Source organism: Schistocerca gregaria, chromosome 3 (assembly GCF_023897955.1).
Source record: "Schistocerca gregaria isolate iqSchGreg1 chromosome 3, iqSchGreg1.2, whole genome shotgun sequence".
Taxonomy (NCBI): Eukaryota; Metazoa; Arthropoda; class Insecta; order Orthoptera; family Acrididae; genus Schistocerca; species Schistocerca gregaria.
Genome location: NC_064922.1, coordinates 390484688 through 390500618, shown reverse-complemented (window position 1 = coordinate 390500618; position 15931 = coordinate 390484688). Strand labels below are relative to the sequence as shown.

The following is a 15931-nucleotide window of genomic DNA, read 5'->3' as shown; positions in this document are numbered from 1 at the left end:
GTTTCACATCTTATTTTCAAACTGATAACTTTTATACTAGTTATTTAATTGCAAGAAGAGGGATTGCAATGTTGGTTTGCAGTTCATTTCGTAAATCATTATAGTACCTAATGATAAAATAAAATAGTACTGGTTCAAAAACATGTTTGCCTTTGACTACTGGTTTTACTTTACACAAAAATATCTCTCTTACACACACACACACACACACACACACACACACACACACACGCAGAGAGAGAGAGAGAGAGAGAGAGAGAGAGAGAGAGAGAGAGACACTCATCCAGCACAATTCAAAAGTTAAGTGACTGTTTGAGTAGTTTGTGATACTGCGGTGAGCACTGCCAAGCAGAGTGAAAGCACAGATTCACTGAGCTGTGTGTACTGTTTGGCCAGCCCTGGCAGTTCTATTTTATCAGAGAATAAAATCTTAAGCTGTACTGGGACTCAAATTAAACTCTATGTCTTCTGAAGTACTGTTTTGCAAATTCCTGCATGATGCTGGCTTTTGCTGTATTTGTGACATCTCATGCTGCAATTCTGCTTCCATGTTCGGATACAGTATAGCTAAATTTAGTAGGGTAGGGGCTAGAATGTGACAATGGAAAAAGTAAGGGAAGGAAAAATACTGGTTGAATGTGACTGAGGGAAATGATTGAAAGGGGAAGCTGCATAGAAGAATTATGCACAAAGAAATTTAACAATTGCTAACACATTGCAAAATAATCAAGAAAGACAACTGCGTATGTGGAAGAGACCTGCAGACATCAGAAAGTTTCAGATAGATTATATAATTCTAAGATACAGTCCCAGAAAACCAGATTTTGAACTGGAAAACATTTCCAAGAGCAGATGAAGACTCTGATCATAATTAATTAGTTATGAAATATACACTACAGGTAGCAAAATTCCAGAAAGATAGGAAATTAATGAAATGGAATCTACAAATGTGGAAACAAACCGCACCCTGTAAAGTGTTTCAAAGGCAGCATTAGGAAATGACAAAAGAGAACTGCTGCATGGAATACAATAGAAAATTCATGGGTGGTTTTGAGAGATGAAATAGTGAAAGTAATTGGTGAACAACTACAAATTTACAGAATGAGATTTTCACTCTGCAGCGGAGTGTGTGCTGCCAGGAAGTTTCATATCAGTGCACATTCCGCTGCAGAGTGAAAATCTCATTCTGGAAACATCCCCCAGGCTGTGGCTAAGCCATGTCTCCGCAGTATCCTTTCTTTCAGAAGTGCTAGTTCTGTAAGGTTCGCAGGAGAGCTTCTGTAAACTTTGGAAGGTAGGAGACGAGATACTGGCAGAAGTAAAGCTGTGAGTACCATGCGTGAGTCGTGCTTCGGTAGCTCAGATGGTAGAGCACTTGCCTGCGAAAGGCAAAGGTCCCGAGTTCGAGTCTCGGTCGAGCACACAGTTTTAATCTGCCAGGAAGTTTCATATCAGCGCACACTCCACTGCAGAGTGAAAATCTCATTCTGGAAACATCCCCCAGGCTGTGGCTACGTCATGTCTCCACAGTATCCTTTCTTTCAGAAGTGCTAGTTTTGCAAGGTTCGCAGGAGAGCTTCTGTAAACTTTGGAAGGTAGGAGACGAGATACTGGCAGAAGTAAAGCTGTGAGGACCGGGCGTGAGTCGTGCTTCGGTAGCTCAGATGGTAGAGCACTTGCCCCCGAAAGGCAGAAACAGTTCTTAAGGAAACCATGAAGCAAGATAATTCACTGGGAAGATGACAATGGTAGAGTAACCTCAATACTTTAACTTCTATCCCAGATTAGTTTTCGTATACCCACCAGCAGACATCAAGACAGACGCAGACAAAATGGCATGGGTAGCATAGCAGAATAGTGTGAAAACCTCACTATGCAGGGTACGTGCAACATGTGGTACGGGGCAGAGGTGTTTAACTGTGAGTGGGAACAGGTTGGACACGCCAGTGCTTACATATCGTGCCATGTGTTGTGCCAAGTGTTTCAGCATTAGCTGTCCTTGCCAACCATGCTCTGAGTTCTTCCTGTGTTCTCTATGCAGTTTCGGACAGTCTGCTTGCATAGATTGACTAGCACAGCACATTCATTTCCCTCCTATGGGGTTCTGTCTCCCAGATATTATGGAGTCACTACCGGCCCGTGAAGTATCCGCACTGACCATATAGTGGACCAGGATTCTGACACCAGTGCAGGTACTAAAGTGGTGTCAAAGGACATTCTTATGCCTGTTACACCCCTGCATTTTCTTTGCACTTTTCCTACTGTTCACTTGGGTCAACACGGATCCAGCATTTCTGCAGTGGTGCCACGAACAGTTGTGTCTACAGAAGGAGCAGCAAGAGGAGCCAATGCAGGAACTTATAATTCAGAATGTGGACTTCCATGCACCCTTGCCTCACTGGTGGAGGGCCAGGTGCCTGCTGTTCCGATTTCTATGCCACCCTCACACTCCTGACATTTTGAGTGTCCCAAACATGTTACCTCTTAAGCAGACTTGCTAATTTGGGGTGTGACTGTCAGGTTTACTCCTTATCTGGAGGTTCAGATTAGGATGTTGACCTTGTCCTAACCTTCTATCAGATATTGCAGACTCACTAATTTGGGCTGTCACTGTCAGGTTAACAACTGATATGAAGGTTCAGACTAGGACGCTGACCTCATCCTAACTTCCGTATCAGATGTTGGAACAAACTGCGGAACTGCAAGGGCTCATAGTGGTGGTAAGGGCGTCCTTTCTGATAGTTGGCAGGCGGCTAAATTGCGTGAGCATACTAAAAGAGCTCCTGGTGCCCTACAGCGAATCCCAGTTGGCTTTGATGTTGTCAGTGGAGTGGCTTAATGGCACTGTCTGTCCCCAACCTTGTCAAGCTTGCTGGGTTCACACCAGCCACAACATCATAACCCCCAGCAGTGGGGTTTTTGGATCATCTGTCTCATTTTCCTTCTGCTCACTGGGCGAGCCAGCAGCCCTGCCCCGAATGTCATTTCTTGCATGTTCGGTGCAACTGCCTGCACTTGTAGGCCATGTGTGGGGTACAGCAGCCAATAGGTCATTTGGCAACTGTCCAAAACAGTTGATGGGTGATGATTCAGTCATTGAATGTCCCAGTATGTTCACTGTACTCTGGGGCTGCATACGACACCACCATATTTTACTCACTTTGGTATTAGGTGAATGCTTGATTGAATTCCAAGTAGACACAGGAGCGACAGCTAGCCTAATTAAATTTGAATCATTCAGGCTCTTGGGGTGCACAGAATTGCAAAAGCTGCTCCACCACATACTGTCTTACAGTGAACAGTGCATTCCTTTGTGATAGCAATTCTTAATTTCTGTGCATTATAAGAATGTGGAATGACAACTTATCTTATTAGTGGTCATCTCGCCACTCGTGCAAAATATCTTTGGGGTTGATATGTTTTTCTTTCTGGTTTCCAGATAACTGACAAAGTGCATTTCGTGTAAAAATCCTTATCTTTTTTTACGTGGACTGATTACTGTGATACTACAGTCAGCTGTTTGAGAACACTTTTGGCTGAGCAGAAAATTTTGAGGCACATGTGTCATAAGCCATTGGTGATACGTGAATTTTGTCATGAAATGTATTCACTGCTACAAATCTGGACAACCATCAGCTGTATAATGGAATGATGACAATGAAAATTTATGGTGGACCATGACTCAAACCCGGATTTCCTCTTTATTACAAGCGATCACCTTAACATTAAGCTATTCGAGCACATTTCATGGCCAGATCCAAAATTCCATATGTCATCAACCATGTGTCTACAATATGCATTTGTACATCCATTGTGTAAATTCCTGTACAGGGGAGACACTTTAATTGAAAGTTGCTTGTCCAGTGTCAGAAGATAAATACATGCATGTGTGTCTAAAGGAACACTGCATCATACTTCTGAACAACACAGGCACTGCCATACCACACAAATTTTGTCGTTCTCACGCCATTCCCTTCACCATGCATGACAAGGTGAAGGCTGAAATGCAGTGTTGGCAGTATCAGGGCATTGTTTCTCCTATTTTGTTGAGTCACTGGGCAACCCCTATGGTGATGATTCAGAAGCCTGATGGTGCCGTGTGACTTTTAATAAATTTTAAACAGACGGTCAATGTGCAATGTGTCACAGATTCATATCCTGTTCTGTGGCAGGTAGAGTGGTTTGTGAAGTCACTGGGAGGGGTAGGGAGGGGGGGGGCGTCTTTTTCCTGCATTGACTTGCACAGTGGTTACCTACAGCTGCTGTTGGATGTGGTTTCTTGGATATTCCTGGTCCTCAAAACCCACTTTGGGCTTACCAAGTTAATCACTTGCCTTTTGAAATCTCATCTGCACCTAGAATTTACCAATGGTATTTCGAGCTGTTGATTCAGGACTTCATTGTTGCTTCAACTACCTAGATGACATATGGGTCACAGACCCAACTTGGAAGGAGCATTTACAAAACCTTCGGTCAGTTTTCCAATGCCTCCTGGAGAATGATCTTCATTGCAGCCCAGAGACAAGCAATTTCTTCTCGACAGTGGTGTTTTGTTTTTTGGGTCATGTGCTTAGTAAATACATTCTTGTCCCTGACAACCTCATCAAGATCACTGTCAATCTACCAGAACCTGAAGGAACTCCAATATTTTCCTGGGTACAATTTTGTATTATGACGAGTTCATTCCCCCAGCTATGCACATTTGCCAGCCTCTTAACTGGAGTCACCAGCAGGGTGTTAAGTTTGTCTGGTCTGGAGATTGTCAACATGCTTTCCAGTCTCTCAAGCCGTGTCTGTGCTCTGCTTCCTGTCTGGCTTACTTTTTGTCGGGCAAGCTTTTAACCCTGGCCTGTGACATGTCCCAGTATGGCATTGGTGCCATCCTCTCCCATTGGATCCCACTGAATGGTACATCACCTAGGCATCAAAAAAGCTGCATAGCATAATGATCCAGAGGTGCAAAAAGAAATGCTATTTGTAAAGCATGTCTGCTTGTGTCTGTGTATGTGCGGATGGACGTGTGTGTGTGTGCGAGTGTATACCTATACTTTTTTTCCCCTAAGGTAAGTCTTTCCGCTCCCGGGATTGGAATGACTCCTTACCCTCTCCCTTAAAACCCACATCCTTTCATCTTTCCCTCTCCTTCCCTCTTTCCTGACGAAGCAACCGCCGGTTGCGAAAGCTCGAATTTTGTGTGTCTATTGACCTGCCAGCGCTTTTGTTTGGTAAGTCACATCATCTTGAATACTAAGCAGAGAGCAGTAAACAACAGTTATGAAATCGTGAACCATCTTATTAAAAAGGAGGAAAAGAGGAGAAAAGTGGAACAAATGAAGAATAAAATAAGGATTCTCACAGTGGCATATTATGGTAAAATCTCAGAGAAACTCAAGACATATTTAACTTTTAAGTGTAAAGTTAGTGAAATACAGTTAACAACATAATGTTGTGAAGAGGTACAGTGTATTGGAAGAAGTGGGAGGGTATGAGATACAATGTTTTTCATGTGATGCAAGATGCATTGGACAACTGAGCGAACATTTTCAATGAGATACAAAGATCACAGAGATGCTTTCAGGCTGGGGAACTATGGGCCATCAGTAATAGCCAAGCATATGCTTGAGACAGGCCTCCCACTACAAGGTATTGAGGATGACTTTTAGATGCTACATAGAAAAAAAGGAAGGAACACCTAATGTGACTGGATGGCTCGAAATAACAGTTGCCCACTTAAGATCTGATGATGTACTTAAAGTACAAAAGATAGACAGTCACAGTGGAAACCTAGATTGTTTCAGGAACCATTTTTGATACCAGTGTAAATATAACTATCATATATTATCCAGAGATAACTATTAACCATGCGATGGTTTCAGAAATATCTGTTAACCATGTACTGTTATCTTTGAGTTAGGAGGGACTGTCAAGTCACTCAATGCATTCATGTGGTGCTGTGCACTACTGTCATGCTAAATCAGCTGAAAGCATGTTCCATGGGTAATTTTACACAACAGATCATGATGATGTGGAATGAGTCACTTCATACTCACAGCGCAAATAATTTGTGCACATGGTTACACTCTGAACACTTCAAAGGTTTTTTTTAATTACAAAAAGAAAAAGGATTTACAGATGTAAGTTATTAATTCCTACCTACCACCTTTTACACATTACAGTAATACAATAATAGAAATTCTTCTACAGAACACAAGGAGTTATCAAGCAGAAACTTTCTGTTTGTTATCTAGTTTTACTTTTCTGTTTGTCAGACATTTTATATCACTGGGTAAGTGATCAAAAATTTTTGTTGCAGGACTGTACACCCCTTTTTGTACTAAAGACAACCTTAATGTGGAGTAATGAATGCCACTTTTCCTTCTGGTATTGTACTTATGAACTTCATTGATCATTTGTAACTGTAGTGGATTATTTACAACTTCTTGAGGGAATAAATATACTGTCAAGCAGTAGTCAGAATGCTCAACTCCTTAAACAAATATCAAAAAGATGATCATGTGTGAGCACCATCACTATTCTTACAGCAAATTTTTTGTCAAACAAAGACTTTGTTTCTTAAAGATGAGTTACCCAGAACATTACTCCATATGAAATTATTGAATGAAAATAGGCAAAGTATGTCAAGATACTGATATGTCTCTCCCCAAGATGTCCAATAATTCTAACTGCAAATGTGATGATGATGATGTTTGGTTTGTGGGGTGCTCAACTGCACAGTCAACAGCACCTATACAAAGTCCCAATGTTTTCATAGTCCATTTTTTTTCATAGTCCAATTTATCCACTGTCACAAATGATGATGATGAAATGATGAGAACAACACAAACATGCAGTCCCCGGGCAGAGAAAATCCCCAACACAACTGGGAATCGAACCCGGGACCCCATTATCCAGAGGTAGCAACGTAAGCCATTAGACCATGAGCTGCAGACAGTGCAAATGTGGTGGAACTAAACTGTTTTAGTAGTCTCAAAACAAAACAAAAATCCAATTTAAATTCTCATCAATATAGACCCCTAAGAATTTTGCAGTATCTAAATGCTGACATGGGTTTTGAGTTTAATCTGAGAAATATTCTGGTAAGTAATAGGAGAGTTAGACAGAGGTTTTAAGGAAATGCCTGAAAAGGGGAAAAGTCCGCTCCTTTATAGTAGGTACAAAAGTGGTGGAGCATGTAAGATTTGCTCTGATTTTTGTTTTAGAACTTTTGAGTAGAAAGCATAGGTTCAAGACAGATAGAGCATTAGGGGGATTTTGAGATATTTGCTATGACTCAACACCACATCAACCAGTGTATTAAATTCAAAGCAAAAGTAAGCAGTGGTCCAGTATTCTCAAGTTAATTTTTGAATGGGGGGGGGGGGGGGTGTAATGTATGGTCGAGAAACATCTCTAATTCAGTAGAGTCAGATGTAAAACACTCTTAAAATATAAATCAAAAGGTTTAGCAAAAATATTACAATAGTATGGAAAGGATAGAGTGCTACTTGCCATACAGAGGAGACACTGAGTTGCACAGAGGCACAACAAAAAGACTGCTACACATTTGAGCTTTTGGCCACAAGGACTTCTTTTAAATCATAAAAAAACGTGCAGATTCACACAAGCACAACTCACACCCACATAACCAAGATCTCTGGTCACACAGGTGTATCTCGTGAAAGATGTTATTAAAATCAGAGTGATTTATCATAGTGGCATTTGACAAATATCACTTGATAGTTGTAAGTTTATTAATGGTAGAGTTTAAGGTACTTATGAAAATATAATTTCAACTACATGCAATCATTTTGGTCTCCCAGGATGTATCAGATGCCACATTTTTCAAAATATACAGGGCAAAATATTACCAAGGCTAGTGCGACATATTTAGTATTAGTCGTCACTGCTACTTATGTAGCTGTCTTAATAACAACAAATGATTTTACCTATACTGAGTCCCAATAAATCCAAAATAATGCTGACCTTGTCAGGAAAAATGGTGGCAATTTGCTACATAATAGGTTGGGTTGGTATTTGTTGCACATGATGTCCCACTATGTCAAACTTGTGAGACTGCCGATAGGGTTCATTGCTTATAGGCGATTTAGGAAAATCAATTCAAGTGATGGGTGAGTAATGGTTTGGTCCTAAATTCTTTTAAGTAAAACAAACATTACTAACATTCCACATCTCTATTCTTCATTTTACAGATTTATTTCTCAACTGTCACCCTGACAATGAACACATTTCTCCCAATGACAGATTTATTTGTTGATACTATCACTATAGAATGCCTGGCTTTGTTGATGGAGCCACAACCTAATATCTGCTTGCACCATTCCTTCACTATCTAAGGAAAGTCTTACAAGGTGTTTTTTAAGTTTTGGAAAAAGATGAAAATCAGATGGGGCAGAGTTGGGACTGTACAGAGGATGGTTGATGACAGTCAATCTGAGGTGTTGGATTGTTGCAGATATCACAGTACTCATGTGCAGTCTGACATTGTTGTGCTGAAGGAAAGGGTGCTCCGTGTGTGTACAAATTCTGAATTCAAAACTCAATTATAGCACAATGTTTCTCGCACACTGACCAGTTATACTACAAACTGCCAAGTTATACACTACAATTTGGAGCCCTCTAGTGTCAGAGGGCTGCAGACATGTAGACACGAAGAATAAAGATGTAGAATGTTAATAATGTTTGTTTTGTTTAAAAAGCTTTAAGAATTTTCACATAAAAATTCAGAGGCATTACTTTTCAGCACATCCTCGTAGTAGCAATCACACAAAAGCTTTACAAAACTCAAGCAGCCTAACACTACCTGTTGCCCTAGTCTTGAGACCAAGGCATTGCTGCATGATCAGTGCCGTGCATTAAGGTCCTAATGTAGTAATTCGAGAATTTATGCGTAAATTCTAGAACCACTCGGTCTTCTGCCATCCCACACACACGATATTTTAGATATGAGTTCTAGAAAGTGGAATCCTACCTATGCTCGTCACGTTTTTGTGTGTGCAGGTTGGAAATGAGTCGTGAGCAGAATGTAGAGGCAGTGGTCAAACAGCACCGACAAGTACTTGTCTGTTGATCCATGGAAGTTTAGTGAAAGTTGATAGAAGAACCATGGAGTGTTTATGCTACTCTGTTCTAATTGTGTTTCGACCATTGTTATAGTAATGTGAATAGTTGGGGGGGGGGGGGACCCTTTTGTCTTATCCTTGGTGAAGGGAAGACGTGTATTAAGATTCATGTTGAGAATGGACATGGATATTAAGCCAACCTTCTCCTATATGTAAATTAACTTTCTTTCTGATGTTTGGACAAACGAGAGACTAACCAATATTTATTTATGTGAAGAGTGGGATTTTGTAAAATGTCTGAAGTTTAAATATACATCATTGGTTGAATCAAATGAAACTTTGAACGTCTACTTATTTTTATAAGTAGCAAAAGTCTTGAGAAATTCCTGTAACCAGCAACATACTTCAGAGAAGAAGAGAAAGAGAGTTTACACCGGCAGGCTAACCAGCAAGGAAGGTCGGCCCAACATCTCAAGTAAGTCATCTCGTTAAAGAAGTGGAAGTTTGCATACATACTTCAACACTTTTAAGTCATCCAAACCGTTAGACTAAGACCCAGAAACTTTCTCAAATCTATGGAAGTTAGGGCAGTGTTCATCATCTGCAAAAGACATAAATTAAAGAGACAAAAAGAATGGTTAAAATGAACACTCAGAGCTGTAGCCAATTTGATATTTGTTGTTGTTGCTGCTGTTGTTGTTGCAACTGATACATTACTGTTGCAGTGTAGGAGGAGGAACAAAAGAACTGCAAACTCATCTATGAATTATTGTCTTCTCTAACATTGTATCAAATCCTTCTAAAAGGATCATCTTGTGGTGTTACAGTTCTTCTTGTTCTTGTTCTTGTTATGTCCATACTTGCTATGAAAATAGGAAGAGGAATTCTGCCTTATGCAATTGTAAATACTGTGTACCAAAAGCTTCACTAAATGTTAATATGTAACAACAATTTTACAGTTAGAAAATAAAAAATAATCCACTGAAGAAAGCACTGAAACATATCTGGGTGAAACAAAAGAGAAAAAAAAGTGTATTGCATAAAGCAGAATTTCTCGTCCTAGTTCTAAAAGGGCTTCAGGTACGTAGTTATAGGATACTGAATCACTGTAACTGACGTCCAATTCATTGCGTCCTGCAGATGCATGGTGGTGATGGGATGCTGGGACTAGAAGTTCAGCAGTACTAGACTTAGCAAAATGATCTGCCATTGTCTGGGAAATACCTCCAGGAGTTGTTTGGAGTTCATATCTGATTTCAGAAAGAAGTTCTTTATTTTATTTTTATTTTATTTTATAGCACTGTTAGATAGTAGGTTAAAGGATACATATCGTTATCCTGTGGCAAATGCACTATTACAGCAACCGCTTGCAAGGTGATGGTGAGGTACGAATCACAATTCAAATGGATGATAGCTACCAACTACTACTGGTTACTGATGTCTGACATGTTTTACTAACAAAGATAGCTACACCATATAGTGATTCAACTTGGAAGCCGTTTCACTATGAATTTTACCACCCTTATAATATACAGTACAGTAGGTTATGTTCTTTTGTTCAGTAAATGATTACCAATTTTATTACATTAAATGTGTTTTGCAAATGCTACAAAAGTGCAAGTTTTTAGTTTCTTTCAAGTACCAAATGGATGTCTTCTGGTGCTGCTTTGCTGGTTTTTAGATGCCAGGCCAACTTTCGGCAAGTCAACAACCACACAGTGTGAGGAGATGCTTCCAACTATGTCAAGATATTGTTGTTGAGTATTAAAACAAATTTAATATATAAGATGTTACTAAAATGATGTATCAACAAAGCTTAGTATGTCTTAAGTCATGTCTGATTACACGCCTCTGTCAATTAAAATATCATAATAATAAATGGTCACATTAACAGTTTTGAATTAAAATTCGAGTCTAAATATGATTGCTAACTTGGGGTATCAAGTTATCTTTGGTTTTATTAACTTATGACAATTGGCTAATATGAAAGGTTATATAACATATTTGAGTTAAAACGAACTGAGAGATTTACATTAGAATAAATACAAAATTTAAGTAACAGTAATTAAACAGAGGAAAAGCATAATTAAGAGAGGAAACATTAATTTACTTCTTTCATAATTAATGCGTGTCGCAGAAATGAGCAGTTAATGGTTGTCTCTGAACAACTCAGCAATGTAGTCAACAACTACATAAAAATCTTAAGTGACTCTGATGAAAATTTTGATTCTCAAATTCAAGATCTACAGCAACCTTTATCTGAGAACAATTTTATTACCACAATCCTACAGTAGTGAAATATCTTCGGAGAAGTGATCTTATACTTAACCGTTACAAAACTAAAATACATGCAAGACACTGTATTTTGTTCATGCTTTTAAGATTAACAATCCTTGGTTGTGTAGCATTATAATCACATTTAGATCTCTGCCGACTGAGGGCCATCTTCTGGCGATGGCTGCAGATTTGTAACACATGGGCATCAGTATATTTAAACTGAATGTTTTCAGAGAAACAGGTATAATGGGTTATCATATACTAGCTGTTTTGACTTTTCATATGTTTTCTGGGCGAATTTAGACTTCACTACAGTACAGCAGTATTTTGATTGGCAATGTTTGTCACCATCTGTTGTTTTTCCTATATTGCTGAGACTACAAAAAATGGACCTCTTTGCATTGCAGCAGATATATGTCATTACAGCATGAAATGTTAGGCATTATTTTCTGATTTACCTTAAGTTTCTATTGCTCATAAAAGTGAATGACAGTTGTGGGGCTAAGGAGACTGGTTTGTGCCTTCTGATAAATTTTTTTTTAGGTGATACACAACTCTCGTGGTATGATAAATGGACATACATTAAGATTTCAATAAGTAGAGGCTAACAAAAAATTCAAACCAAATTTTGTGAATGCAAATGCATGTGTATCTTCCTCTTTCCCAATGTTCTTAAAGAAGACACAGAAATATAAAATTTTAATTCTTGCTCTTTTACAGCTTGCTAAATACAAATTTTCTTATTCTGATAATTTGCTGAAAATATAGAGGTCTGATTTTCTTAGGAATTTGATAAATGAGTTTTTAAAAAATTAAATCAAATTTTCCTATTTCGAGTAACTGATTTATTGGCAACACTAATTTATTTCTAACTTTTGGACAGTAATAATTTACCAGATATATTCTTGCCTGTAACGCTTCACTAAATGCAAATGCAAACAGTTTTGAAAATCAAAGTTAAAAAACTGTTGTTAACTATATGTGATACTAAAGAGAAGTGTGTACTTAATCATAGCAAAAACAAGCAGAATCACATACACAAATTTAGAAATACATCTGGGTCTTGAGCCTTTGGAATACTCTAACATTCCTTCATCATAATGAAGGAAAAGGGTAGGGTATATGTACAGCTGTTGAAGGAATGAAGAAGGAGAGGAACAGTTTTGGACTGACTGTTTCTTTCTTACTGGACACATCAATCACTTGCGAAAATTTAACAAACCCGTCAATCTATAATACCACCATTGACTGTTTAACTATGAAAATGGACCTCTTTGCATTGCAGCAGATATATGACATTACAGCAAGAAATGTTAGGCATTATTTTTTGATTTACCTGAAGTTTCTATGCTCATAAAAGTGAATGGCAGCTGAATTTGTAGTCAGCACATGCAGGAAGATTGCCTTGCAATCTGAATGCTCCAGTGTTGTAAGGTGAGAAATGAGGTTGTCTAGCAGGAGCGATGCAATGCCATTACGACGATGAGCTTTGCTGACGCCAAGACTCAAAATGTATCCCACTTCTGTCTGTTTTCCAAATGACTGTGCCAGAATGCCACGATCCTGCAGCAAAACATCAAAACTGAATTAAAGTTGTCTGATTTTTCTCGCCGTATTTTCTTTTTTCCTTGTCTTAGATTTAAATACAAGCTACATGGAGCTAATATTAAAAATAAAATTTTCATGTCTCAATGGTTATGGTACTATTGTTTGTCTGAAAACAAGGTGTTAAGTCGGAGAAAAAATAAAAAGCTTAGATTCATACAACAACTCAATAGCAGCTAAAAGTTAATACACTGTAGTCAATACAACCCAAAAATCCACATGATTTTACAACCTTAGAAAAGAAATACATTCTTCTTTAGGATATATACTATTCCATTCTGATTATAGATGAAATAACATGCAATACACATGGTACAGAAGTGATGTGTTAAATGTTCTTGCACTGACAAATAAACAGTAAGCACGTGACCAAAGTATTGTGGCTTAGGTAAGTATAAATCTTCAGCTGAAATTCTCTGAAGCTAGAGAGATGTATGCTTATCTGCTTTTCGTGGTGATTTTGTGAACAACCATGTACTAATGTCTTTTATGTATTTGAATTACCTACTGTGATAAAGAACTGCATTTTACAGTGTTTAACTCACATGAATATAAAATAGGAGCTAGATTCAACAGTAAAGAATTTTTCAGCTGGTGGCTGAATTTAGGTGTGATTTTGCATTCACTGCTCCGGACATTAAAAAAATCAATATGACACATTTTACATGGAGTTGTGGCCACTATAAAGCTTTTGTGTGGCAAGGTTATGTCTGTAAACAACATACATGTGTTCACAATATTTCATAACATTGTGTAAAATTAGGACTCATCATTAAATGTCAGAGACAAAACATTAGTCATAACAAATGGTGACAAAAGGCTAAAATGTGTCAAAAAGTGAAAACAGTTTATCTTTCGAGATTCCAAAGGTATGTTGCTCATAGATTACCACAATATGGGTTGTACCATAAGCTCTGCTGAGTATTATTTAATGGTCAAAATACAGGTTGCTATTTAGACTAAATTTTCAGAAGAAATTTCTCTTCCTTCATGATAATGTGCACATCACTGTTGCAAAAGTGCTCTTATTCCTGTATGAAGAAGAACCTTGGCATATTGACTAATCCATGGCAATGTTTGTCGAGCTCTGTGACTGAGGATTAAATTACTTGAAGAAATACAGCTACCAGGCACTTTTTATATAGCTTTACTTAAACCAGAATATCTTTCAGTCTATAATTTAATGATTTTTCAAAGCTAACAAACACATAAATTGGCCATTTGGTGAATGCTATCCTGCAACAATAAAGTTAAAAGTGTATGCGCTATGCATATAAATGAAAGAAAAGGAGATACAAGTTACAGAGCAAAGGATAGATGCAGCACACAAAATGTAATTGACAAGAACACTGTGGTGATAAAGACAAAAATGTTACTAAACCAACAGAAGATAGGTGAAGACCCAAAACAAGTCTTGGCGTAGATCAAGCTAAACCAAAAGTGGCTGGTTGCTGTATTTCTTCAAGTAATTCTACATTCACCAGATTTGGCTGCCAGTGATTATTTTTTTCCCCAAACCTGAGAAAATGCTTTTATGAAGAGTCAAGTTAATGATGAGGTTAGTCAGAACAACTGGACTAATTTTACTTTACTGTTTCAGTAGTGTGCTAATAACCACAACACAGAATACACTCTGCTGGTCTTTACCAAATTCTATGTCATGAATGGTTTTTTGTGCAAAGTTGTTGCTGATAATGGTCTGCAATTTATGTCCCCGCTGTTTCAGTATGTGCACACAATGTTATAACACATGGTGCAGGAGATTTGTTTCTGGAGAAAGTAGGGAGGGTGATTTTGGTCTATGACGTCCTTGGCCTTGATCCTTGGAATATTTGGAGAGGGACAGCTTCTCAGTACAGATAAAACAACCTATGCATTGTCTCTCCAGTCACACACCATCTCCCACATACTGACTAACAGGTCACAAAGCAGTGCCGACTTAGCACTGAGTACCACCCAGAACTGGAGCAAATGAATCACTTTCTCTACCAGGGCTTCTCTGTATACTACCTGTTACTGTGCTCAGAAATGAGAAATGTCCTCCCCATTCCTCCCACAGTAGTATTCCACCAACCATTCAATTTATGCAACACCTCTGTCCATCCCTGTTCCACCTTTGCTCCCTATGCTTTGCCCCATATTTTACATCATCGTAATAGATCTAGATACATCGCCTGTCCTATACACTCTTCCACTATCATATATTCCAGTACTGTCGCATGTATTTCCTACCTTATCAAAGGTGCGAGCAACTTTGAAAGCAGCCATGTGTTCTATCACTTTAGCTGCAACCACTGTGCGGCATTTATGTGGGCATGACTTAACAAGCTGCCTGCCTGCAAGAATGATCACTGCAAAAACATGGCTAAGAGACAGCTCCATAAGGAGCAGTTCAACTACAGTCAGCTGGAAAAGGAAGACTTAGCAATTATCTAGAGCAGCACAAAATTTCATCAATATCTACGAGAAATTTTTTTATTGTGACTGATCTTAAGCCATTGACTGCTCATTCAACAAAAGCTGTATCTGATTGTACAACACAAAAGCTGCAATTAGTCACTACTTCTTTCCAGTTGTTAATATGAAATTATTTGTTGCCCTACAGCACATCATGCAAAGGGAGGCACACTGTCTCACTTATCTATGGGATGTGATCCAGAATTTTATGCATTGGATGCTTCTTATCTTCAAATTGACCAAATGATTCATAAGCACTGCAAGCTTTACCCATTAATTGTCCCCCCAAGCTACTGAACATGATGAATCACTACTACAACTGCTCAAGAACTACATTTGGATGGGTTAGCCTCGAAGTCCAAAATCAATTTCAGGTATAGTAGTATGCCAATAACATGCTCATTGCAATGGCTTTTCTCTTTCCAACAACATGATTTCATTACATAATCCTATTGAACAAATGCAAGTCATGATTCTCATATCACTGCAGCAAACTATTTTCAGACTTTTAT

General features: G+C 38.5%; 1 protein-coding gene across 1 annotated transcript in view; it reads right to left on the bottom strand.

The window, feature by feature from the left end:
- Nucleotides 1-15931, bottom strand: part of LOC126355955 (N-alpha-acetyltransferase 60) — a 104114-nt gene that overhangs the window by 43753 nt on the left and 44430 nt on the right. Inside the window, exon 4 of the mRNA XM_050006544.1 lies at nucleotides 12694-12920. Coding sequence (XP_049862501.1) covers nucleotides 12694-12920 — 227 coding nt within the window. The remainder of the gene's footprint in view (nucleotides 1-12693; nucleotides 12921-15931) is intronic.